Raw genomic sequence first — 27,625 nt, 5'->3', positions numbered from 1 at the left:
AGCTTTCACACTACATGTTTTTTAGAAAATGCTAATTGTCTATAAAGTTTGGGGTTTTACTATCACATCAAATCACAGTAAAAATGATTTCAGAGCACTCTGCAAACAGGTAAAAAAGTCCAGTTCAGATTCATTTACATCCAGTCTGACTAATACTCAGTTTATTCTAATGAATCGAATTCATTCCAGTACAACCAGGTTACAACTCAGAATAAAGTCATGTTCAAATATAATGACATACAGTCTAATTCAGACCATTTATAATGCAATACAATCAAATTCACTCATGGAAGCCAGTAAAGTGCATTAAATCTTTACTTCACCATGCTTCATGTATGATGAACCATACCTTTGAACGCAAAAAAACATTCAGCTGAACCAGCCTCAAGTATCGACTGTTAGACAGAGCTACAAAAGATAATGCAATACACTTTGTAACATAGAAATGTATTATTATAATCAATGTCAGTCAGTGACCTCAGAATGGATGGCCTGCTTCGACCAGCTGGGGTTAAGAGAACAGGATAGAAACAGACAGAGACGTGAATGCAAGGAAACGCTTACAGGTGGAAAAACACAAAGTTAATGGCAGCATTCATAACAAATACATTTACAGGGAAAGAAGAAAAAAGAAGAAAACTAATGTGGTCAGTAAGTCAAATTGCATCAGGAAGATTTATTAAAAAGGACCCTTAAAAGTGGACACTAACACTTTACCCTCCCTTTTAAATATATATCATACGTTTAAATATAAGTAAGGTAAAATTATTATTTGAAATAAACACATAAAGGTATCAGTAATTCATTTGGATACATGTTATAAAACGTGTAATGATTGATGTTCCTTCGGGCGCAGCTGAAATCTTTATTTTGAAGGAGCTTTCCGGAAGTGGTTGCTGTACGTCTGGAGACCTTGACTTTAGCTCTCCAACCATCCCCCATCTGCAAAACAATATTCCCACAGACGGAGGCAGTCCCGCTGCTGGGCACTATGAGTGTGTTTTAACACGTCCAGCGAAGCTTGAATATCATTTCTTTCAGGTATGTTTATTTTTATTTATTTATTTATACCCTTGAGATATCACAGCTAGCACAGGTCTGCTGGTGGAGCCCTGCCTGAATGTTGCTGCATTGTCTGTTTAAAGCTGACAGTCTGTTCCTGAGACTAAATTATGTCTACAGATGTTAAAACAGTGGAATTTCAACACACATGTGTGCTTATTACCTGTTTTACCCCAAACTGCAGGTTTTTTAAGGGTCTGCATGTCATTCATTTCACTTAAAGACTTCCCAGATTATTCTCATTTTCTGTTTGTCTGGAGCAAATACACATATCATATTAGTTGGTAATAGGGTTTTTTGTTTTTGTTTGTTTTTTCTGCAGAAGATGTGATGTTTTGAGCGCTGTCAGGATGCTGGGTGTATGTGTGTAGAGGCTTTTAAAGTGAAAAAAGCACGAGTGTCAGTGGATAACCTGTGCTTTGCTCTGAGGGCATGGAGGAGCAGGTCAGAGCCGAAGCAGACGAGCTCTGTCCACGGTTCTGAAGTCGGCTCCTTTCTGGACTCTCGGTCCTGTTCAGGCTGCTGGCCTCTTTGCACGAAGACGCTTTAAAACTGGGCCTTAGTGGGATAAAGTCAGGGGCCCAAAGAGTCAAGGAGTCCTGGTCCAGACCAGTTCTTCACAAACTTCCCAGCTTCTGACCCACAAAATAACACTTCCAGGTGGCTTTTGACCTCAAATATTACCTGTTCACAAACTTTGATGATTACAGTATTAAAGCCCAAATAGCTGTCAAACTATGGGATTTTACAATGTTTATTTTTTGCATTTTAGTATATGTGTGTCATTTATGATAAAAAAAACACTAAATCATCCACTACCAAAAGTCTACTGCATGATTTGCAGTAAATGAGCGAAATAAACACAATCATGTTTTGCCAACAAGTCGTTTGTTTACATCTGAACATTAATGAGTTCAGTCTGGATAGTCTCAGCGTGCGACAGATATTGAGAGGATAAAATGATCCCCGGATGTAAACAGAGCCAGAGGAAGAACAGTGGAGTCAGAGACACCAGGCAGGAAGTTAAGAGGTAAAGTTCTTCTTCTTCTGAAACGAAACAACGACTAAAAGCTGTGAGGACGACAGTCGACAGGCGTAGAGTCACTCAGGGGGACTTTAAAGACCCACACTGATTATCCATCATCAGTATTAATATATGTGGACATATAGTTTTGTGAATTTGGTGAAGGAAGTCTGTGTTACAGCCAGGGCTATTACAAACAGGAACATCTACCATGTAGGGACATTTAAGGAATAAAATGCTCCTGAGTTGCATCATGGGAGGATTCATCAGCTTTGAGATTATGGATTGTCAGTATGTCGTCCTCCATATCTGATTGGAGTTGGGTGGTGCCTTCCAGTGCTTTTATGAAGCAGATAACAGTGCTGCATTCAGTGGTTCAAAAGAAAAGTGCAATAAATAGCAACAAATGCAAATGTGGGCAGTTAGCATGTGAACTGGGTTTGGCTCCCGACCTCACCTCATCAGGACGCGTATCTGCTCTTTGATCCTGAAGCTTTCAGCCTCTCGTGGTTATTTCAGCAAGGCGGAAGTAGTGTCATAATTTACCAAACGGCTCCTGTAAACTCACCGTGTTTACCTGTCGGCTTCAGTCAGCTGATTGGTGCTGTGAGTTCTCACTTCTGTCGGAGAACATAGACTGAAATTCTTTGTCTCTCTTTTGTTGTTTTTCAATGTGAGTAAATCATCTGAGATTATTAAATCAATAAACAAGCACTGCTCTGCTTTAACAAGGAGTTATTTTGAGAAAGTGAATCAGTTTTGTAAAAACTGAATGGAGGATTTTCTGTGTTTTCCTTAAAGACAGAGGCCTGAGTGACAATGTTTCCCTCTTTACTCATACATTTAAAGGATTTTCTGCGAGCGCCTAATTGGATTAATTCAAGTGACAAATGAGGGACACTCATTTGATTTGCAGCGTTTAGTTTAACTCCTCCTTTTAGCAGAAGGGATGACAGATGAAGTGTCACTGCTAATGCAATTAATTAAAGTAAACCTTAAGTTGTCTTTTCTCTCTCTGTGCCTTCGTCTGTATGAATAATTATGGAAGTATTAGTCCCAGAGGAGACAGATACGACACTTTGCGTTCTGTTTCCATTTGTTTTTACAAGCTTGTCACATCCCATCTGCTGCTCTCGGTCCCTCCTGATGTCAGATTGAAAGGAAACCATTAAGATTTCCTTCACTTTCTGTAATCTCAAACACAGATTCAGTCATTGTAAGCTGTTAAAGTGTGCATGTCTGCCTTCAGATCAGTGCAGGTAAACTCTTACATTTTGTCTCGTGTTACTCTGAGAATTACCACAACAGTAATAAGTTCTGCCGCTGCAGAACAGTGAGCACATTTAATGCTTTTTTTTTTTTTTTTTTTTTTAAATGACTGAAAACAACGAGTTTGTCTGATTATGTATCTGTGCCCAGGCCTAAAGGCCGAGTGTTTGACTTCGCCTTGAACTGTGGGGTAACTGGAGCCTGAGACCGGATCCTCTCAGGGGATCATGGCTGACTGGCAGGCTGCATTTCATTAAAGCTCCAGGCTTTGCATTTGTTGTCATTCCTGCTCAGTTCATGTCACGTGTTAAAAGCTGTCGGCGATTCGTGAACGTGGGGTGACATTTTCAAGATTAGGTACCTGTTAGACAAACAGCGTCCATTAATTCCAGCTCAGGCTGCTCTCTGGCAAATATTAATTTCATTTTAGCCATTTTAGTGCAAAACTGAATCTGCAGGAGAGAAATGATCTGTGGTCAGTGACTGAAACATGTTTGCATTAAAGATGAAGACATTTCCTCTTTTTTTCTTGTTTTTCTAAACAGTCATGTTACTGTATGTGTTTATAGTTTCTAAAGCAAAAACTAGTAATTAAGATACTGATTTATTTCTTGATAATGTATGAAAAAGGTGGACTCATTCTTATGACATAAACCAAAGATTTTTACTTTTTCTCATTTGCTGAAGCTGGAGCCAGTGAGGTTTTGTCCTATATGCTCAAAAATTACCTAAAAACTGAAAGCTAGTTTAGTAAAGCAGTCCTTAAACAGAGTTGTGCAGCATTCATGTTCATGGGCGTTGTGTAATTCTCAGATCTGATTCGTTTTCGCCTCATCTCCTCTGCACTGAGCCTACAGACCATGAATCAGCAGAATCTAAGCAGCAGTCTGTAAAAGAGAAGCTCAGCTGCAAACACCGTCTCGACATGCAGCTCATTTAACCTCCATCTAATCTGTAAGATCATCTAAAAACTGCAGAAAGAAATACTGCAAATAAACATTTGAGCTAAAACTGAATGTTTGAATATTTAAAGTTAAAATGCTGAAGGTTTCTTGGTCTTCTTAAATAAATGTGGTTTAGTTGTTAATTTGATTCATCGTCTTGTGTTTTAGGTACTTTTAGGCTGTAAAACACAGTGAGGTCCTGAGAAGATCTATGGAAATAAAATGAACTTATATCATCATATTTATATCATTCTGGTACAAAGACATGAAAACAGAAGCCATAAATGGAAAAATAATACAGTATTTAATGGTTCACTAGGCTCTTTGTTAAATATATTTTTAGCCACGTTTGTGTACCTCAGCCAGCAGAATCTGGAGTTTCCAGCTTTTATTTTGTAGGTTAGAAACAAAACGTTTGGGAACCACTGCTTTAAGTCAATAAAATAGATATGTGTTCTTGTTTTTTTTTTGGCATTTCTGAATAAAATAATAAATTTAGACCTGAGGTGATTAGTTAAAAATCAAAAAAGATAATAAGAAATGCTTTAAACAGAGACTTTGATCAGTATTTTTTGAGATATATGCTAGGAATTCTTCACATTTTGTAAATGCTCAATATGGAGAAAACACAGATGTTAATCAAATTATTATTAGATTAGTCAAAACTAACTTTGATGACAGGTTAATCCCTATATGAATTAAAGATAGAAACTGAGTTTTATTAAAACTAGAATAATGCATCTTAGATTTGTCTTGTAATTACATTTTATTGTATTTTTTAAATGAAGAATGTGTTTCTTCACTTTAAACTTGTACAAATGTTACTGCTGTGTGTCCTATTGAGTGTTAGGTGTTAGTTTAAAGTGAGTCCGGCTTGTATGGATGCCTCTGAGAGCTTCAGCGAACAAATGCTGCTGGAGTCTCTGGGGTGTCTTTGGTGGAGATTGTACGTTACAAAAGCCATCCCACAGTTTAGGAGGAACAAGCAGAAGCTATTAGAGGCCGTCGGCTGCTGGTTGTCTCTGCTCCTCGGAGGCTTCAACACATCAGATTTATAGTGTCAGTAAAATGTCTTACAGGAAAACAGGGAGGAATGGAGGAGGGTTTGATGTTGTCATGTGTTTGGGCCGGTGTGTAGGTGCATGAGTGCAAATATACACGTGTTGTTGGGATTACTGCTTCAGACATCATCAGTCAGCTGATGGTTAGTTTTCCACATAAAGCAGTAGTTGTTTAGGTTGTAAAATGTTGACAATGTTTCCAAAAATAAACAAGAATAGACATTTTACAGTGATATAAATCACATAAAAATAGTCATGTGAGATGCAGTCATTTGCACACAAATACATAACTTTAAAAAATATTTTGTGACATGAGTCAGTCAGTTAGTTTTCCTTTTTATAAACTAACTTTAAATCCTCATCATTAGGTCTTACATGCACCTCGTCGTCCACCTCTTGCTGTTATAAACTTTTTGTTTAAATTCCCTCTAATAAATAAAAGGCCCAGTCCACTTATCATGTCTCTGTTGGTGTTTTTTTATTTACTTTAAAGTTCTTTTACAGATAAGTTCAAATTCAGACAAACTATTTGTTCAATGCAGAGCTGGCACCGATCTTCAGGAAGTTTAAAAATAACAAGAAAACACGACGAATACCTAAAGTTTTGTTTTCTTAAGTAAGAATCACAGTTTTGCCTTTTTCTAAGCGTCCCTGTAACTCAGCTTTTGAGTCTCCAGCTGTTTTCACACCTGAACTCTTGGCTTGATGGACTTTTGTCCCACATCTGTGTCATGTGGGAAAGTTCCCAGGTGGAATAGGTGCTTAAAGTTGCTCTACTGCTGGTGCAACTTTTGCAAACTGTGGAATTTACATATGCCAGTACTTATAAGAATAAAGCTGTTGCTTCGTATGTCTTTTTTACACCAGTACCTCAAAACCAAAGTGTAAACAAGCTTCTCCAAGACAACGACACTGTTTGCTGATACTGTTGGTTTTATTTTTTACTCAAACAGTAAAAACAAAGTAGTTTTAGTCGTGGCTGGGAAGGATGTTGAGCACATCATTGCATCATGATGGTGTTTCCTCTGTGAGGATCTCTCAGCTCCAGGAGTTTTTCCTCCTTTATGAGAATAACAACAAAACGTTTACATGTGCGGATGCGAGCATGTGTACCTCGCAGCGTTTTCAGCTGCGCTCTCTCTGAATGACTCACTCTCGTTGTCGCCCGCTGAGGTTTGAGCAGAGCCTCCCTCACTCAGGGCCCTGAGTGCGTGCACGCTTGGACTCCAGCAGCTGAACCACAGGCTTCAGTAAATGTCCGCTCCACTCTGCCTCTCTGCACAGCAAGAAAAGGTCATTGATTACAAAATAACAAGGATGCAAAACACTGAGGCTCTCCTTCCCCTGGAGGATGTATTTATTGAAGTCTTCAGACCCTGCAGTGTGAGACGTATAGAGTTTGTGGGGAACACTGAAGGATGTTTCACAACCAGCTGCATACATACAGTTTGTTTTGTTACTTTTAGCCATAAACTCATTAAAACAGTCGTGCATGTTTTACCATTCAACACCTGTTGATGTCTTCCTCAGTTACCCAGAAGGCTGTGTAGCAAACATCTGTATTAAATTTCAAAACTAAAAAAGTTTAAGTTTATTCAGCATTTCAATGACATAGTTTGCCAAAGTAACAGTGGCATATTTTCACAAATTTAGCAAATTGCAAATAATTGCACATTTTGCGACCACTACTGCCAGTAATGGCCGACTGTGGTCCAACTGAACTGTGCTGAACTGCTTCACCAAACCAATAAAAAGGATATTGTGAAATCACAGCTGGAAAAGTAGTCTCAATTATAAAAGATTGTTTTATCTGTATGGGGCCATAAGAGCAGACCTGCAGCACTCTCAGTCCTCTTTGCTTGTATGTTGGTCGTAAATTACTTCCTGGCGTAATAGGATATAACACTGAGGTCAAACTGAGTTGGCCCTTTAGGGAGTAACATGATTAGATGATACACAGATGGCACATATTGGAGAGGAGAGCGCCTGTGTGGATAGGCGGTCTGGATTTATGTGGGTCTTTCATCATTTAAAGGGTTTCAGGGCCTCATCCTGATCAACGTTTCTGCAGGACTCCCCTCTCATTTAAATTGCTTTCAATTAATAATAGAAGAAATTGCACATTTTTCTGTTAAATGTGTTATATCATAATTTCAACCTTGTTCTCCTTGTGTTCTTTTTTAGTTTTTTGCCCTTGTTTAAAAAAAAAATCCAGCCAGACGATTTATAATCTCCGCATCAGAAAATCTGTATTGATCGTCTGACTGCAGGTTAAAGTGATACCCCGACTCCACAGAGTGGACTTTATCTGACCACCCATGTGATTCTCCTTTATTTGTCCTTCCTGCCCATTTTAATCTCTGTGATCAAAAACTTTCTGACTCACTGCTTCCTGACTGTGAGGCACTTTTTTTTGTTGTTTTTTTTAAAGAATGACCAGGGAGTGTCTCCTCCTTCCCTCACAGCTGGCTAATTATTGATGGCATAATGTGTCCTACCAAAGGTCCTTTCTGTCTTGTGGGGAGAGTGGAAAAGGCATGTGAGACTGCAGGATGTGTCAGGATCGCAGGTGAGCGAAGACGTCGAGCTGTCACTTTTGGTGAAATCTGTCAGAAATTATTGGGAGTAACATTGTTGACGAGCGGCCAAAAGTAGGACTAACAAGGTTTAATATCTGCTCTGAGCTATAAGAATACTGTAAATATTTTGTTTTGTTGATGGATTTATTCTGTAATTAGAGTATGAATCCTTGTTGCATTTATTGAAATGATATATTCCAACCTCATATATTGAAGAAGGCAGTTTTATTAATGGTTTTTGTGTTACTTTTACAGCTCATTTCAAACCAGTCAAGAAAACTAATTAAAAACACATGGAGATTGATCTTTGCTTATATACGTAACTGAGTGTACTTTAAAATCACTCTCCACTGAAGGTGAAGCAGTGGTTTTGTTCTTGCTAATGCTTGATTGAATTTGTTTTCCAAATATGTTGTGAACCACTTGACTGATTTTAATAAAACCTCCAGAAAGTAATCATTGGATGAACATCAACAGCTGTGGTGTCGACCCAATTTAAGATGGCCACCACAGCTTTTACCACAGCCAGCATAAGAACGGCTGCAACTAATGTTGATGTAGTTGTAGCTGAGAGTCATCCTCAGCACGTTCTCTGAGAGCTAACACGTCTCGTCAGATCTCACATGTGACTGTGCACAACATCATTTACAAGGTTCGATTTGACCAGAACGGCCATGGCAGCGTCCCTTCTCATAACAAGATGATGGCATGAAAGGTGGCGGGCGATATGCATTCCACAAAGAATACCAGACCTTTAAATAAATGAAAGACGCACTCTCATTACTGGCAAACTTAAAATTAACAGCTTCACACACACACACACACACACACACACACACCAAACTCTTATAAGAGTCATGATTTATTTTCTGGGGTGTTATGTCCCACTCTGACAGAGGTTCAAAGGTGTCCATCTGTTGCAAAGGTCAAATCAGCCAACAATAGTCTCCAAGCTGCTGATGGCCTCAAGCCTCATTTCCTGTTTGGATAATTGGCCTCTGAGTTGGTGACCACCTTTTGCTCCCATTGATCATTGAGACATTGATTGTATCTCGTAAAGACCAGAGCTGGTTAAAGCAGGGCTACTGAACTTGTATTTATGTCTGATGTTAAAGATGTTGGCATGTTTGCTGTAATTTTTGTGCTTTAGGTTCACATTTAAATTTACATATGAGAAAATACAGCAGTTTATTTTCTTTACATGAAACCACTAAAGTTGTCAGATAAGACGAGAAATCTGGATACTTTGGGCCTTGAGTTAATTCATTAGTGCTGTTGTTTATAAGGATGACTCATGGATGCAATAACCAACTGACTTTATAGCTTTAAACACATAGTAGGATAAGTGCTTGCTTGTATTTATCATTGTGCAATTGTATAATATTGATCTTGTTCTTTTATAATCCCAGTGTCCTGTCAATGACGTGAGATTACATCAAACTTTAAAGAGTGTCTGCACCTGAGTCATGTTGGTCATCTCCTCTATCTGTTTACACAGCTCTGTGAATTATTGATGAATGCAGCTTTATATATAGGCCTTCGATGTGATGAGGGCAGCAGCAGAAAGTTTGTCCTGAGAGGCCGAAAAGGAGCTGCGTTTGAATAATGGGGCCAATATCTCATTGAACAGGTCTGTGTTTGTGTGTGGGGATGTTGTGAATGGTGTAAATCGTTAATTGATCTCGGTCCAATTAACAAAGCATTAAAACAGGTTGTACAGCGACCGGTTTGGTCACAGATGAGGGATTGCTCACATTTCTGCTGTGGTCCTGAGCTATAAAGCTATCCTTCCCATTTCTGGTGTGATTTGTCTTGACTTTACCTTTAGCATCAAAGCTTTTGAATAACTGGTTAAACCTGCCATGTCTGAAAGGCCAAATGTTTTGCAGGTTTATATTTTTCAGAGTTGGAGGCAGACCAGGGGAAGTGTGTGTGTGTGTGTGAGACTGGGAAGGGAAGGGAGGTGGTGCCAAACATTTTGAGACACATATTCTTACTTTTAATTTGAAGAAAATAATCTTAAATCGTGGATAAAAAGGGATTCTTTCAACATAAATGAATTCAACCACTTGCTGTGAGATGCCATAGAAACCAGTAAACTTGTGTGTCCTCCGCTCCACCTCTTCTGTTCACTTCCACTTAGTTATCTTGCTCTTTGAATTTCATTATAAGTTAATTATTTATCATTTTATGGATGCCATGTCAACAGCACTTGTATGCTCTCTGGACACCGTAAAAATTCCAAAGAGCTTACGTATTTTACATGTTTCAGGGTTGACTCCACCAAACATGTGACCACCCTGGTACTGTTGTAATCTCTTGTAAACAATCCATGTTTTTTTTAATTAAAACATTGTTAGCATTAATGAATTTTACTGTACATCGAATTATGACCAGTCAGAATGCTCAAACAGCTGTGTGTGTGTGTGTGTGTGTGTTCTCAAGCATTTGACCAGTACAGATCTATGTGTATTTTGACTCACAAATTTGTGATTATAAAACAGCTTTTCTTGGATTCCTCTCTGACTGCAGAAAGTCTTTTAGAATATGTTCATCCACCTCTCACAGACGTTTCTCACACCTGTGATTTCTTGAGCTCTGAACCTGTGAATCATCAAATGTCAGTAACAAATCCCACAAACTGTGGATGAACAGTGTTACTGAAGTAGCTCTTACAGTATGTAGTGTTGGAATGATTATTTTTTAATATTTGGACAGATCAGATTCAGATTCATATCTTAAAGCCAGGATTATTCTCCCATATTGTTGGTCCTGCTTTTATCATTATTTACATTAAACTCACTTTAGTTCCCCTCCTGAACAGTTGGTATCACTCATTACTGATAAACTAATACCTCTACACAAGAGAAGCAGTACTTACAGAAGATACGAGATGTACATTATTCATACACAAATATAAGTACATAGTGTCAGCTTATAGTACCTGCTTTGCTTTCAGAAGTTTTTAAGGTTTGTGTTCGTATGCATGTAAACCAACTGTGCAGTTTTTTCTTCTGTGGTTTGCCTTGATTCAAAGCTTTTGAATAATCAGAGCTGTGTTTGGAAGACCAAACTCACACACTTCCTGTTTTATGGTTGGTCAACTTGTGGAGTGTAAACACTGAGAGGTGACTGCCCGAAACAACACAAAAGAACCCCAGACTGCTACCGATAGCATGAGGATAGACAGTCCTCATTTGTTCTGGTTCCTTTTTATTAAAAATACATTTTTGAGCATTTGAAGCACTTGTGGAAGATTTGGTTTTACAATTCACACTTTTTAGATTTTCTCAATGAGTTGGCTCAGAACTAGACTCATTTGCTTTGTGGATTGTGTACATGTTTTAGGTGGGAGGAAGTTTTTTTTTTTAAAAGCATCCATGTTTTCTGAACTCCGTCGTCTCTGAAGAGCCATGGAGCAGCTGTTGTGTGATTCTTTTGAAGAGGCGATCAGCTGTCTCTGCTTTCTGGTGAATATTCTTAATTTAAAGTGATCCCTCCAAACCCTGGTCATTGAACGCCTCACGTCTCCACACTGAAGCATCTCCAGCGCTGCGGCTCACCTACCCCACCCCCTTTCCCCCAGCCTCCTCTCTCTGGCCTGCTGCTGCTCTGTCTGAGCCATCCGAGCACGATATCACAGGATTATCGCTCAGTCGTTCAGGAAAACAGACGCACGCGTCAACTTTTCTCAGCACTCCAGGCAGGAAGGTTCTTAGGTGACAGATCAGAGTGAGCGGCTCGTTTTCCCCCTGCTCTGCACACTGATGCTCCATCAGAACAAATCGGCTGCACCGAGCAGAGATCAACACTCAGGAGGGGAGGCAATGAGGAGTGGGGCTGCCTGCTAGAGGAGCCCACGTGTTCCTTTTTTTTTTTTTTTTTCCTCCAAGCCGCCGTTCATGGAGGACTGGAGGTAGGCTTTTGTTGTTGTTGTGGGGGGCTGTGTTCTGCTCTCGGGGTCTCTTTGCAGCCTTTGTCTTGTGGTTTCTCTCACTTGGACATGTTGAGGCTTGCAGTGTTGATTTCGATGCTTGTGTTCTTGCAATAGACAGATGGAGACTCACGATGCTCTTGTTAATAAAGATGAGGATGCTGGTCAGAGCCTGCTGTCTGTACTTTTGAAAAGGGGAAGGAGGAGTGAGTCAAAGCTGTGGGTCGGTAACTAAACCTCAGAAGATGCTGTTTGTAAAGGAAGCATTTTAAGAATAAATAACTCACCTGCTTGTGTACTTTAATTTAGAATTATTGGTTCAGTGGAATATTTCTGACAGTTTGATGTCTGTGTGTGGGTTTTATTAAAAAGTGGAAGAAGGTATTTGGTGATTATCTGTTTGTGAGCAAAGCAAAGGCTGAACAAAAGCCCCCCTCTCAGCATGGAGCTAATGGCTTAACCAAGCATAATAAACACCCACTCCTCCAGCGTACGCTCCACGCTCCACGCTCCACGCTGCATTGCTGCGTTTGTTTTGCTTTCATTTGCTGGGTTAGCTGTGGAAACTCTCCTTTTTGATCAGCTAGGCTTGAGCTTGTTTTTGGATCCTTACTCCACTTCCTCGTTTCCCTTTCATTGTGAAATGTGTCGCTCCATCCTCTGGTTCACGACTGACCCAAATAGCCATCACATGCTCCACCCCTCCCCCTGAGCGCCCATCAAAACACATGGCTGCTGCTGCTTCTCTTTCTATTGTTTGATTCATGCTGCATCTGGATCAAATAGTTTTTTTTATTAACAGCTTTTGCATTTTAATGTTTTTTTTAAATTAAATAAGACAATATCCTGACAGTCTTTAAAACTGACGGCCTCAGATTTACCCAGAAAAACAACTAATTAATAGATGCTTTAATATAAAAACACTCTTGATGTTTTGCAAACTATATAAATATTATTGTTAATTTTATTTAAATTTTACTGAGTGTACAAGAAAGAAATAATGCCTACGAACTCACATAAACTAAATGAAACAGATTTGCTCCTCAGAAAGCATTCTAGTATTTATCGCTCATCGCCAAACGGAAAGGTGTGCTGTGTTTTCATTAATGTAAAATTACTGTAAAATGAGTCACTTTTTTGTGTCACTACCCAATGAAATATGTACAGAAATAACAATCTGCTAACTGTCGCCAACTGGATCAAATATGGGACAACGTGCAGACTATTTTCTCTCTGACTGAGGAGAAAAAACCCCTCCAAATTGGCCAAATTCACCACTCATTTCTGCACAGGAGAAGGGGGGGGAAATGAATGAACCGAAAACACAACTTCTTTCTTTATTCGTGACTCTGTGTCGCTGATGTTGCAGCAACAGTTTCAACTCTGAGATATTTGTTGTTGTCCATCCATCATGTTACACTGTCATGGTTCTACAAGAAGAGAGTGGGCAGCTCAGACACAGGCTGTAGAGCAGGCCTGATTAGTTCTTTATTGATTTTATTGGCTAATACAGTTGTTCCTCTTTCTTTAAATAGTGTAATTAAAAACTTTAAATACTTACTGGCTTATCTCATATCTCTTTATTAAACAATAGATGATTAAGTTATGTCTTTAAGAAAGATAGAAAATGAGCTTTAGATGTCCTGGTGGGTGGATTGGCCTCCTTGCATGAAGCCACTCCACCTGTTTCTTTCTTGTTTCAACTTCTGGTTGCAAAGCCAAGCCCTTTAGCTTCACATTTAGCTACAGACATAAAAAGCATTATTGATCAGCTCATTAAACTCTCAGCCAGAAAGCAAATAAGCACATTTCCCTAAATGCCAAATTATTAATTTAACTTGCAAACTTTGTCATACATCACAGGTTGGACAGCTTCTCAGCATTTTTTGGTCATTTAATGAACGTCTGCAGTGAAAAAGGCATCAGTCAGTGCTGCACCACATTACAAATCCCTATCAAATGCTCTCCCTGTCACATCATCTGTTTATTGATATTTAGTATTCCTGCAGAGGCTCCATGAAAGCTGCTGCCTCTGCAGATGGCATTTCCCTGCACAGATAACAGCTTTGTCAGACGAGTCTCCGTACGGTTGTTTTCGTGTCATGTTTTTCCTTCCAGTTCATTTGCATCTTCCTTTTGCATTTTATCTTGATCTCATTGTGTTTGGGACATTGTTTCTTTTTGTGTTGCTTTTGTTTTGTGGTTTGTTGGTTATGTCTCGTCTGCACACACTCATATCTTACATTAGATGTTTTTGTAATGTTTGTGATTGAAGCCTGTGTAAACATCTAAACTTCAGTTTTTTAGGGCTCCTGCATGGACTGTGTAACTCCTGATGATGTAGTTTATTTGATTTCCTTATCTTTAAGTTACCCTCTAAAATATGTGCTTAGATAAAAGTAAATAAAGCTCACCACACAGCGGGGACTTATTAAGATTGACAATGAGGACAGAAATGTCTTGTTTTTGTCGCCCACCACCGAAGGCAAAAAGGATGATAATGTCTGTTTTAGCAAAATATCTCATGAACCACTGGGTGGATTCGAATGAAACTCAGAAACCAATTATTGGCCGTGCATCTGCAACTGAGTCAGTCCAATTCAAGATGGCCTCCACAGCTAATCGACCTTAATCAACACAAACATGGTTGTAGTTTTACAGATATTGAGCTAAATTTTGGTGTGGTAGTAGCTGAGACTGACCCCCCACACACACTCTGCTAACAGATCTCAGATGATTTTAATTATAATTTATCATCATTTTACTTCTAATAAAAGTATATCTCATTTTTACTCCAGGGGGAAGTGATTACAGAGTGTTGACTGTTTGCGTGTAAAGGTTTCCAAAAGCTGGGATGTATTTTTAAAATCGGCAGCAGCTAATTAGCCCTTAGCGAAAGCTAAGTAAAAACCTCTGCTTGTTTCAGGCCAGTTTGACAGCGGAGCTCGTTTTAAAATTGCAGTGTGGGTTGTGAACTGAACCTGAACTGACGGAGGTGGGTGAGAGGCTGCAGCAGCACCAGGATAACGTTAGTGTTGGGAGTTTATCTTTGCTCAGGTTTATGCTGAGTTTGTAGCTCATTAGAAACAGATCCTGGCCCTCCTACAGACAGAAAAAGGCCTTCTTGCTTCGCTCTGGTGCTCGTTTCATTCCATGATTTTGTGTTTTGAGCTGTTATTAGCAATCATGTCCATGTTTTTTTTCTTTTTTCTTTCTGCAGTTGTTCAAGTAAGAGATGTTAGCTGATCAGAATTACTCTGCTGTTAAGAAACTGTATAAAAAGCTAGCTGAGACAATGCCTCTGAAAGTTAATAGTTATTGCATTTACTGATAGTTTTCACAGGGACGCAGCGTGAAGTACTCAGATTATGAAGGAGATTGGGGGGGATCCAAAGTACTTGAAATCCCACGATATCGGCGTGTGGTAAAGATGGCAGCTGACGTTTTATTTCCCCTAATAACCATCTGTAATCGTGTTTTCTTTGGTTTAAACTTTGTACTAATGTAGTAGCTTATCAGTGCCGATCGTCTTCATCTACAAACCTCTGCATGTTGGTCTGTGCTCCGCTTTAAAGCAGCTCATACTGGTGAAAAAACAACACTTTCATTAGAAGTTATTATACTGGTTATCTGGGGTCTAATGAGAAGCTTTATTTTCTTAGATCTAACATGAACAGAATAAATGAGCTACTTAATCTGTTTTCCTTTAAGCTTTTAGCTACTATGCTGCTAAATTTAGCTTTTAGCTTCAGTTTTGCTCATTTTAGCTGCTGGTTTGTCACTCACAGAGTCACGTTGTCCACAGTTTTATTCACGTGTATCGATTCTGTGTGGTTAAATGTTTTTTTTTTGTGTATTTTTCATACTAAATATCATTTTACTGGAAACAGATTCTTATAGTTTTGTGACTGAAAGAAAACTCATTTAGACTAAAACTGAGATGTTTTGAAATATGAATTAGTGTCAAGGTATTTTAAATTACTTTATCATTACAGAATGATGTTTGTTATTGTTATTGTCTTGAATAAAACTGCTGACACTGTTTCTGTTGCTTTATTAGATTCAGCTTTAAAGCAGATTTATGAGATCTGTGGCAGTTTTTAGGAGCTTTAATTTGTCTCGCACATCCTGATTTCCATGCAGTTGACAGTCTCAGTGTTTACGTTCCTCCGTGCTCATTTTCTCTGACAGTGCATGAGGAGCATCACTCTGCTGCAGACCCCCACAGCCTGAAGCCATCCTGTCAAATCTGTGACCATGTCTGGAGCCTACGACGAGTACGCCATCCAGGAGGAGACCACAGACAGTTTCTGGGAGGTGAGACAGAAGCCTTTGACAGATTACACCAAACTGTGGCGTGGCACCAGCTTGTGATGAACTCCCAGTAAACCTACTTCATGTGGGGGGGGAGGCGAGAAGACAAAAGATATCAGCTGAGTGCAGACACACAGAAATCAGGCATGATCAGCAGCAACACATTTATCAACACAGTTGGTTCGCTGATCTTTGGATGCTTCAGCTTCACGCACCAAGTTATGACGCCCACACAGTTTCCCAGCAAACCAACAAACTGCTAAGTTTCAGAGCCATTATGCAAGAACAAGACAAGAAGGAAGTTCAATTATGTCTCGGAAATTGGAAGATTAATTACTTCAGTGGATTCCAAACTCATCCTTTGTCACAGTTTTCTCTTTGTGAGCTTTTTTGGTTTTGTTTCCTGTTCAGATCTCTCTGTTAGAGGTGATTATTCCCTCAGCAGGTATTGTTTTTTTTAATACATTACTTCAGCAGCAAACTACCAGTACTTTTATTATTTTTGTCAGGTAAAATGATTGATGTTGCACATATTTGGCATTTTTTACTTAATAATCACTGTTTTAATAAATTAAAGGCCTAGTATTCATGGCAGAGTTTTAGATTAGGATGATCTTATGCTGAGACTTGTTTTGGTTAAACCTTGACAAGAACATTATGTGCAAACTCGTGCGATATTGGGTGATCTGTTACTGCTTGGACTATGTGTTATGAATGACTGTCAGCTACTTCCACGCCAAGTTTTAGCTCTGTATCTGTAAAATTCACTGACATACAGCCATTTTTGTGTAGACTAAAACTCATTCGCTGTGGGTGCCATCTTGATTTATGTTTACTTCTAACGGTAATCAGTTGTAGATGTACTTATAATGATTACTTTCTGAAAGTTTCTTTAACGTCTAACGATACACACAAACACGCAGATAGACAGAGCCATCATTGCTCTGCCGTCGCCTTCAGTGCCAATAAATACTAACTTAAAAGTCAAAATAAATTGAAGACTTTATCTCAGCTGGTATCACGTTGTTCTTAGTTTCTCCCATCAAATTACATCACTGACGAGCTTTCTTGAACACAAAGAGTCGCAGGTTATTTGAGCTACAAGTTCCCAGAAGCACATTTATTATTTATAAGAGCTGGTGGCTCTTCTCAGTGTGCAAACCTGGAAAAGATCCACCTTCTCTCAAATACAGAGCACATACAGGTGAGTTATTTACTTCCAGAGAGTTGAAAGTAGGATATCTTACACTGAAGAGAAATATCACAACTTTGTTGTTTCAGGTTTTAAAATCGTTTTTTTCTCATGCTTTAAATTTTATCTTCAGCTCAGCTGTGTGCTCAGAAATCAGCTGAAGCAGTAAAAATGTTTGCTTCCAGCACACAGTCACTTCATCACCGTCAGTCTCTGCATCACATTAGAGCTGCTGCAGTGCTGCCCGCTAATTGCTGACTCGACTGGCTGCTGCTGAAGCAAAACCCCGTGTTGAATACAATCGTTTATCCTCCTGCTGCTTTCATTTCTGTCCAAATTTAAGGTTCGTAGATTGTCTTTTTCACAGTCAGGTAAAGGGAAATATCTATCAGACTCCGAGCAAAAAATGTATTCAGCTGTTCACGATCACAAAGGTGAGAAACAACTGCAGCAACCGGAAGTTTCTGTCTCCTCCCGTTATTTATTCAGCTCTGTATCCGGGCAAAACGTTTAGCTCCGTGGGAGGGTGCTGCTCGCCTGCATCCTTGGAGAGTTGTAAATTATATGACATTAACTTCCTCAATACTTTTTGTTGCGTAAGTCCTCACACAGCAGCTGCAGTCTCTTCCCTGCTGTTCCCTCCTGCCTGTTCAGTGCATCACCTGCAGGTTGAGAGGAGCGGGAAGTGACATCTCACACAGCGCTCTGTGTAACAGGGAACGCACCAAACAGCTTAAAAGCACAGCATCTGTATTTCCTAACAACCAAAAAGCTTCAGATTTCATGTGATAGTCTGTAAGTCTGTTTAACAATTAACTTAGACTCTGATTTTTGTCATTTTGCTTATATTTGAATGAAGACAGGAAACTGCATAAAGGAGGAAAGAGGAAATGGATTTGTAGTCAAATCAGAGGCTGTGGTGCCCACTAACAGCCCTAAATAATAGAAATATATTCTTAAAAGGATCTACAGGGTTAGCTGAATGACAAAGAAGGCTTTTTAAATTACCCACTAATAAAACTTGTATATATTCTTTTGATTAAAAAAAGGATTTTATGATGTTTTTCTAATTTTAGAGTTCCAGCATGTAACATTTAGAGGACAAGCAAGGTGTAACTGGTAATTGGCACAACTGTTGTAAAGTAATCTAATTTTATCCAAATACAGTAAATATTTATGTAATTCCTCTTCATGAACGTAATGGATTTTTGAAAATTAACAAAATGTTTATAGATCTTAGAAAAACTGGTAATACTACTAGTAATAGTAGTAATATGTCTATCTGACAGTGAATATTACACAATGGTCTTTGGTCATTATGTCAGGTTGGGAACTACAAACGCACAGTGAAGCGCATCGACGATGGTCATCGACTCTGCAATGATCTGATGAACTGCATCCAGGAGCGTGCCAAAATCGAGAAGGCCTACGCACAGCAGCTGACGGAGTGGTCCAAGAGATGGAGGCAGCTGGTAGATAAAGGTCAGAGAGGTTTTATAATCCTGTGGAGGTTTTTTTATTAAGGTTACGTGTTTACCATGCTGAAGTGGCAGGCTTTAAAAGTAAATAAAGAATGTTTCAAAAATGCTGTTCTATTTAATTTTTCTAGTTTCTAAAGATAACTCTTTAAAGAGTCTAAATCAGTATTGTTTCTGTTGTTTATTGAGGTGAAAACAAAGATTTATTTCCCCACCAGGTCCTCAGTACGGCTCAGTGGAGCAAGCTTGGATGGCGGTGATGGGTGAGGCTGAAAAGGTGAGCGAGCTTCACCACGAGGTGAGGAACAGCCTCGTCAACGAAGACTTTGAGAAGGTGAAGAACTGGCAAAAGGACTCGTACCACAAACAGATGATGGGGGGATTCAAGGAGACCAAAGAGGCAGAGGAGGGCTTTAAGAAGGCCCAGAAACCCTGGGCTAAGAAGCTGAAAGAGGTGAGGGAGGTTGGGCAACAAAGGCTCATTCGTTTAAAAAATACAAAAGAACCAAAAGAACGGTCTATATTCAGGTGGATTATCCATGTTCACAATGATTTTAAAATGAAAATTTTAAAATAAATCATAGTTTGTGGTGTTAACAGAATTGATTGGTTATTAGGATGTTGTTTCTGAGAAGGCGTGCTGGTTTGAGTGTCTTTTAAAACTAGGATCAGAAATGGGTATTTGGAAAACTGGCCTCTTATTTGTTGTGAAGGCCTCCTGATGAGGTGTTTTATGTTACCGTTCCTGCTCAGGTCGAGGTTGCTAAGAAGTCGTACCACATAGCCTGCAAAGAGGAGAAGCTGGCCGCCACCAGAGAGGCCAACAGTAAAGGAGAGGCCTCGACACCTGCTGAACAGAAGAAACTTCAGGAGAAACTGGAAAGATGCAAACAGGACTCACAGAAGGTGAGAACATGAGCTGGAACCATTACGCAAACATTTCTAAAATCACTTCTTGAAATGGACTGTGCTCACCTGTTTCTGTGTGAAACATTTAGCTTTTCACTTTATCAGCCTTTTTTTTCACAGAAGTAAAAAGCAAGTGAACCTTTTGAGTCATTAAAACATCGAAAACAATCAGTTTGATTCTCACAAAAACCAGGAAACATGATAAATGAGTCACTCATATTATATTTTTCTTCTCGTTTACAAAGGATTTATTAATGCTTTTTAAACAGGTTATTCACAAGTTTGTAAATACTCTATAAAGCATTTGTTCGTACATTAAAGCAGACTCACTGTTTGGTAAGATCGAGTGCTTCCCTTTTATTCATTTCTTCATAATTAGATTTGAAATATCAGCCATTTGTCAGTAAGTTACCTGCATGTAAACATTATGAGTGTTTAAAGATACAAAGTTTGCTTTGGCATAAATGTTATTTATTAAAAGAGTAAGCTAGCAATGAAGTACATTTACCTTAAGGAATAAAAATACACCAGTTATTGCCAAATAGTGAGTCTGCTTCAATGTATGAACAGTTTTTAAATGTCTGTTGATGTTTTATAAAGTATTTACAAACTCAAGAATAACCTACTTATAAATCTTTTATAAAGGGTCCTTTATGAGGAAGTGCTACCTTTAAAAAAATGACTCAGCTGTGTTTTGAAGATATATTAGAAACACAAATTTAGAGTTTTTATTTTGTGGCCTTTTTGAGTGTTGGGATCCACTGACATAATGTGAAGTGTTTCTGGCTCTAAGAAGATTTTTTAAATAAACTATAGCTCACAAAATGTAACAAAGTTATTTTACACCATATTAATAATATATTAAATACATAAGTGCCCTTTTATTTTGGTATTTGTACGGTGTCTAAACTTCGAGAAAATAAGTAAATATATCTTTAAGAGTGTTTTGCTTGTGTGTGTTTCCACACAGGCGAAGGAGAAGTATGAGAAGGCTCTGGAGGAGCTGAGTAAGTGCACCCCTCAGTACATGGAAAACATGGAGCAGGTGTTTGACCAGTGTCAGCAGTTTGAGGAGAAGAGGCTGAGCTTCCTCAGGGAGATGCTGCTGGATATCAAACGCCACCTCAACCTCACAGAGAACCAAAGGTCGGTGGAGTGTGACGCTGTTCACGTGTGAGGACAGGTGATCCGTCTGCACACGCTCATTTCCTCCTGTTTGTTCACAGTTATGCCACAGTTTACAGAGATCTTGAACGGATCATCACCTCAGCCTCTCCCCAAGAAGATCTGAAGTGGTTCAGCAACATCCACGGCCCTGGCATGCACATGAACTGGCCAAAGTTTGAGGTTGACTTCTTCATTTCTTCCTCTGTATTCGTTATTTCTCTTTTTTTGCATTAAGTTAAGGAAAATTTAATACACATTGGAAAATCTAAATGATGCTATTTCATCATTTTATTTTAGTTATTTACATTTTATGCCAAAACAAACTGTACCAATATGCAGGTAACTTATTGCTAAATAAATTATGAAAATTATGAAAAATATAAGTAAACAGAGAGAAAGAAGAGTACAGATAAATGTTGGCTCACTATTTGGCAAGAAATGATTCAGTATTATTCTTTTTATGTAACTCACAGTAACTGCTCATTAACGGCTTATTAATGACCGCATTATTAATTATTCATTAGTAATTTATATGGTACCCTCATTTTAAAGTGGTGCCCATTCCTTACTGTTTATTCATTCATTCATTCATTCATTTACCTTGCAGGAGTACAACCCAGACATTAGCCATAACATCTCCAAGAAGGAGAAGTCAAAGAAGTTAAGCGATGAAGTTATGCTGACAAACATGAAGGCGCCGGCGGTCAACGCTCAGTCCGGAGACAGGGGGAGGTACCGTCTGTTCCGTTTAATCTTTATATTTATCCCCTAAGCAAATAATCTCCAGAATTGTACCATTTCTTCACGTGCTGCTTCAGTTTTTCTCCTATATCCAGGGTTTCTCTTCATTACTAATCATTTTATTACAATTCCAACCAGGCGTGAGTAACTAATACAGATTCAAATTGTAAAACTGCTACTTCAGATGTCACATTCAAGCAAAACTGCGCTATAAAAAAACACTAAACGCTCCAAGTGGCAGTATTAGTTGCAGCAGGGGAAGCATCAATGTGCAGAAAGACGGATGGTTAATGCGTTTAATGTTGTGTTCAGTGTGAGCAGCTATGAGAAGAACCAGGCGTACACGGCCTCCACGGAGTGGTCGGACGACGAACAGAAGGGCTCGAACTCAGGCAGCGACACGAATGGAGGCCCAAACCCCTTTTCTGAAGGCGAAGGCGAAGGTGTGAGAGTCAAAGCGTTGTACGACTACGAAGGCCAAGAACAGGATGAGCTCAGCTTTAGAGCAGGTGAGTGTTGTAAAAGAAAAGCACTGACCATCTGAAATGTGTGGCATCGCAGGGATAATATCGTCAGAACATGGAAGACATTTGGCAACCAGTCAGATAATTTGATGTTGTTTTTAAAAACAGCTTTGACTGATGTAATTTTGCATAAATTACATAAATATACATTTTTGACAAGCCGTCATGAGCTGTTAGATCCTGGGTCAAGAAAAAAGTCCTCCCTCATTAATCAGACATTTATTACACTTTATCCGGGCAACTAAAATATGTTCTAACAACTGTTAGCAAACATTGTACATATAGTTTACAATATATGCTTTAGCTTACCTATGTTATCTTTCTTTTCCAAGATTGCAACAGTTCAGTATTTCAGCGATTCTCTGGGGTGGGTTTGAAAAACATTCAGTAGACAATTTCAAGTTACATTACAGCGTATATTTAAAGTGAGTGAAAACTCAGCAGGCTAAATGTTAGGGTTAGGGGTAGGGTTAGGGTTAGGGGTGGGGTTAGGGTTAGGGTTAAAGGTTTAAGGTTTGGTTAGGGGTGGGGTTAGGGGTGGGGTTAGGGTTTAGGTTTAGGGTTAGGGTTAGGGTTTAGGGTTTTTTTAGGGTTAGGGGTAGGGTTTAGGGTTTTGTTAGGGTTAGGGTTAGGGTTTAGGGTTTGTTAGGGTTAGGGTTTAGGGTTAGGGGTAGGGTTTAGGGTTTTGTTAGGGTTAGGGTTAGGGGTATGGTTAGGGTTTAGGGTTTGGTTAGGTTTAGGGGTGGGGTTTAGGGTTAGGTTTAGGTTAGGGTTAGGGTTTAGGGTTTGTTAGGTGTGGGTTTAGTATCACGATGGCATCCCCCTGAATCTGTCAAATGGACTTGAAACAGTTTGGTATAGGGAGCCAAAGGCAGGGTTAGGGTTAGGGTTAGGGTTAGGGTTAGGGTTAGGCTTAGGCTTAGGTTTAGGGTTTAGGGTTTAGGGTTTAGGGTTAGGTTAGGGGTAGGGGTAGGGTTAGGGGTAGGGTTTAGGGTTAGGGTTTAGGGTTTAGGGTTAGGTTAGGGGTAGGGTTAGGGTTAGGGTTTAGGGTAAGGTTAGGGGTGGGGTTAGGGGTGGGTTAGGGTTTAGGGTTAGGGTTTAGGGTTCGGGTTTAAGGTTAGGGTAGGGTTAGGCTGCTCTTTGTGTTTGTTCTGGTGCAACAGTCTTTTGTTTGGAAGCTTTAGAGTTGTGACTCCAAGTTGTCCCAAATTTCTACATTTAGGAAGTTAGAACAACAAGAAAGGGAAGAACTAACTTCAAAAAAATTTGCAAAGCTTGAACTTTTCATGGCTCCTTAAATGTTCTCTTTGACATCTGTATGATTGTCACTTCTTTACTTTCTGATGGACTTTTCTGCCTCTATTCATCAATCAAGGTGACATGCTGACAAAGCTGGAAGATGAGGATGATCAGGGCTGGTGTAAAGGTCGCCTTGACAACGGCCAGCTGGGTCTGTACCCGGCCAATTATGTGGAGCCAATCTAAATGTTCCAGCTGAGGACGCTAAAACCAAGACTGAACCGTCCGCTCATACCTGCACATTGCCAGAGACTTCAAAGCAAAGCTTCCTCTTCCTGTCGGGCCACAGAGCGCTTTCTTCACCTTCATCATGAAGAAGACTGCTCGGGATCACATCACCTCCAGAAACTGCAGCTGAAACTGTAGCTGTTTGTCATCAGCTCTGATTCTAACATGACATTTTCTCTCAGCCGAACTTGATAAGGCATCATAAGTTGCAAGAATGAGCTGTGCATTTCATGTATTTTATTCTTTTTTTTTACTGTCTGGATGCTTGTACAGTTTTTTCCCCTTGTTGAATACGGTGTTTTCTTCTTTAGTGTTTACAGTACATGTTTAGCCTCAGAGGAGTAGTTTGGAAGTTTTGGATATGCATTTATCTTTCATCTTGTGGGTTGGATTTCACAGCTTTATGAATGCACAGAGCTACAGCCTGCAGGTGGTTAGCTAATCTCAACGAAACAGGCAGCGCCGCTCAGTCAAATGTAAGAAAAATACCTTCCAGCCTCGTCTTCAGAGAGTGGCAGCACAAGAAAGATACTGTCACCAAAAATCTGCAGCGATAAATTCGTTTGAGCTCTTTATTTTCCTGCTTTATTTCAGCAAAGCAACTGGAAAGACATATAGGACATTTTAAAAGAAAACATGAGATTGGATGAAACATCTGTCTGTCAAAGTCCTTTAAACCTGCCTGTGGGAAGAATTACAAGCTGTGCAAACCATCCACATGTATTATAAAACTGGACACCATACAGGATCCCTGAAGTTGTATTTGCTCCTAGTTCAACTTTTTCGCCCCGCCTCCTCCACATAAACCACCAGAACGTTTCCCTTTTGATAAAAAAAACAAAACAAACAGACTTCTCAGATAGTTACATTTGGTGTAGTGTTATAATATATGTTGATGGTGTGAGCTTGGTAGTTTTCCTACAGTTTAACTAACAGACAATAAAGAAATGAAAAAAAAATCTCATCCTGGCAGAGGAGACACAGGTTACTTCCTGGAGAGCAGTAGCGCTCAGACGCCAGCATACAGCCTGGTTGTCATATTTGCTCAGATGGAGTTTTGTTTTAATCTTCTCATCTAACTCTGAAAGAACATAAAAAAACACATTTTCTCTGAGCTCCCCTGCCCCGTCCCACAGTCTGTCGCTGAATTAGCATCTTAAAACGAGATGAAAGGCAGCCTGTCGTCAGTAAATAAAGCTCCCAGTCGCTCTCAGCGGGGCTCGTCTTTGAAATGGAATATTTACTCGACAAAATGCTGCGAGAAGGATTGTTTACATTAACCTTCGTTGTCTTATCCGTCTGCTACGACGGGCCTGTTGCATCTACCACTTCCCATGTGTTTTCCTCCCTCTGTTGAAAATCCAGGCTTCGTGAGCACAAACTGCCTAAAAACATCGACTCGTCGCTGGTTTTTAAAACGAAGATTCGCTCCATTTCCCAACCAGTTTTAATTTACTTGTTTGTGCAGTTAATGAGTTTACTCTGAGTGAACGCCTGTGACTCGCAGCTCCTGCCTCTGTGGTTTTCTGCACGTTGATGTTCCCACTCACTGTTTACTGAACGGCTCCAGCGCATGGCCTTGATTTCCTCCCTCCTAATTATCGACTAAATCTCATTTTAATTAAAACTCCTACACTATCCAGATGTCGATTAGCTATTTCCATGTGTACCAAAATGCAGATTGGATCTAATTTAATCTTTTTTCTTTTTAAATATTTTTGCTTCAATCAGAAAATCTAACCTGAGAGTCCTTATAGGTGTTGGGAAGGACTGGTTTGTTGACAGAACGGCAGGCAGGTGATGCTGATGGAGTCAGAGGAAAACGCTGCAGCGTTTAAAGTGGAAAGAGGATCTGTGTTTGAAATATTGATGAGATGTTCGACTTTTCTGCTGCAGGTGCAGAATAAATTTTTACAGAACGCAGGAGGAAAACGTCTCCCGTTGTGTTCGCGGCTCTGTGTGCGTCTGTCACAAACACCACCTCAGAGACGTTCAGCCCTCACCGAGACCGACCCGGACCGCACTGGATCTGGATCTGGATCAGTTCACACCGACACAGCCCCTTCATTCACTGATTGATAACCATATAAACGGAAAATCTTCTCTGTCTTAATGTCTCTTCATTTTCAAACAGAATGGGACTGTTTACATCAAGTGAGACATTTAAAACTCCTCCAACACCTCCTGTCTGTCTCGTTCCTGCTGCGACGTCAGTGAAAAACGTTTAGAGGGCTTCTCTGTCTGTTTTTTTTTTTTTTTTTAGCTTAGTGCTGTCATTTCCAAACTGTAGTGCCTGTTCTTCTGTATAAGCAACAAATAAAAAAAAAATGTCATCTGAAAACCGGGGAACTTTAAAAAGTCTTGGAGAATAAAACGGCAGAGACAGTAACAGTCGTCACCTGGAAGTCTTTTGCAATGAAAAATGTGGAAATGAAAAATGATCCAGTTGTTTAACAGACATGTTTAGTTACTGGTCAGATGCGATAAGATTAAAGCAAAGCACCATGGGATGAAAGCTTTATAAAAGCTTTACCTCTAAATTTAAATAATATATTTCAGTGTTACTCACACTTACAAACACTTGGCTAATGAGTGAAACTCATTACAATAAACCGACGTTTCTATGACTGAACAGAGCCTTTCTACCAGTATTTCCCATATAAAAACAATGTTTCTGAAGCTCCTTGGAAATGAAGACTGAGAGTAAAACTGGGCTCGATCTTCCCTGTTTTCTGGTTTTAGGATTAACGTAAAAACTAAAACATCCTATCTGTCCAACTCTCCTCAGCGTTCATTGAACAGAAGCTGCCACTAGAGGTCAGCAGTGACCAGAGCTCTGAGCATCGTCTTCTCAGTCTTCTTGTTCAGGATCTCTGAGGGCTGGTGTCTTCTGTCTCAGACTGTTCAGGCTGAGGTAGGATCTGAACAGTCCATCACAGGTCCAACAAGGACACGCATGAGACAGCTTTACACGCACAGGTCAGTTCAGAATCACCTCAGCACCCTGCGGCCCAAAGAACCGACATTTATTTCAACCAACACACCAGCTGTCAGGAACAGAACCTCCTGTCAGAAGCAGCAAAGTTCAGATATTCTTCTCAACCAGGGATTTACTTTAACGCAACCAGCAGACTGTTTACCTTTTGTTATCTGTAAAGATTTAAGTATATATAAACACTTCGATTCAGGCTGCAGAAACTCAGAGTTTATGCAAATGACTGAATGAAATTCATCTGCATTATTTGGTGTTTTCCTTTGTTTCCTTGACACACATCATGTCACATAACACACCAGGAAATCCAGTCATGAAAAACAAACTCCTCTATCTTCTTCTCTAAGCAAACTTTGTGGTTGGCTTCCATTTATTTGTTTTATTTAGTTTAAACCCACAGTGTTTTGAGTTTGCTTACTGACAGTCCTAACCCACAATTACCGTCAGAATTAAAGTACAATTACTTCCTTCAGGTGTTTTTTTAAAGAAAACTCTTCACAGAATGAGTAAAAGTAACTTGTTAGACATTTTTAATGATGCTTCTATGAAGACAATGACAAATAATTCAGCGTGAAATAAAAATCGGATGCTTTGTGGCTTTTTTTAGAGAAGTTTGAGAAACTATTTTGAAAACAAAGACAAAACAGGGAAGATGGAAACGGCCTTCATTTATACAGATGATTTAAATACATGAAAATGCAACTGCATGTCTGTAGGAGATGTTACATCGTTTCCCTCCATATTTCCATTTCACTCTGATGTTGAATCCTCTCAGGGATTCATGTCTTCACTTCCTGCTGACTCTGGATGTTTTCTTCAGTGCTATCAGAATCCGGAGCAGAACACGTCAGGGCAAGTTCACCTCTTACTCGTTGAGAAAAAAAGGGAAGCTTTCCTTCTGTTAAAAA

General features: G+C 39.5%; 1 protein-coding gene across 5 annotated transcripts; it reads left to right on the top strand.

Annotated features, from left to right (window-relative positions):
- Positions 1-931: 931 nt before the first annotated feature.
- On the top strand, positions 932-26,230 carry pacsin1b (protein kinase C and casein kinase substrate in neurons 1b). Of its 5 annotated transcripts, none has more exons than XM_017408894.3 (10): positions 932-1,041; positions 16,065-16,190; positions 18,705-18,861; positions 19,076-19,311; positions 19,611-19,763; positions 20,737-20,912; positions 20,993-21,113; positions 21,541-21,665; positions 21,987-22,183; positions 23,574-23,683. In XM_017408894.3, the coding sequence occupies exons 2-10, from the start codon at positions 16,131-16,133 to the stop codon at positions 23,681-23,683; spliced, it is 1,335 nt and encodes a 444-aa protein (XP_017264383.1). In that variant the 5' UTR covers positions 932-1,041; positions 16,065-16,130. The 5 variants fall into 5 exon arrangements, with proteins under 5 accessions (XP_017264383.1, XP_017264384.1, XP_024860085.1 ...); XM_017408895.3 differs by lacking the exon at positions 932-1,041 and adding an exon at positions 7,835-7,929; XM_025004317.2 differs by lacking the exon at positions 932-1,041 and adding an exon at positions 9,549-9,569.
- Positions 26,231-27,625: the final 1,395 nt, after the last annotated feature.

This window comes from Kryptolebias marmoratus, linkage group LG4, assembly GCF_001649575.2.
Source record: "Kryptolebias marmoratus isolate JLee-2015 linkage group LG4, ASM164957v2, whole genome shotgun sequence".
Taxonomy (NCBI): Eukaryota; Metazoa; Chordata; class Actinopteri; order Cyprinodontiformes; family Rivulidae; genus Kryptolebias; species Kryptolebias marmoratus.
This window is presented reverse-complemented; position numbering and strand designations above follow the sequence as displayed.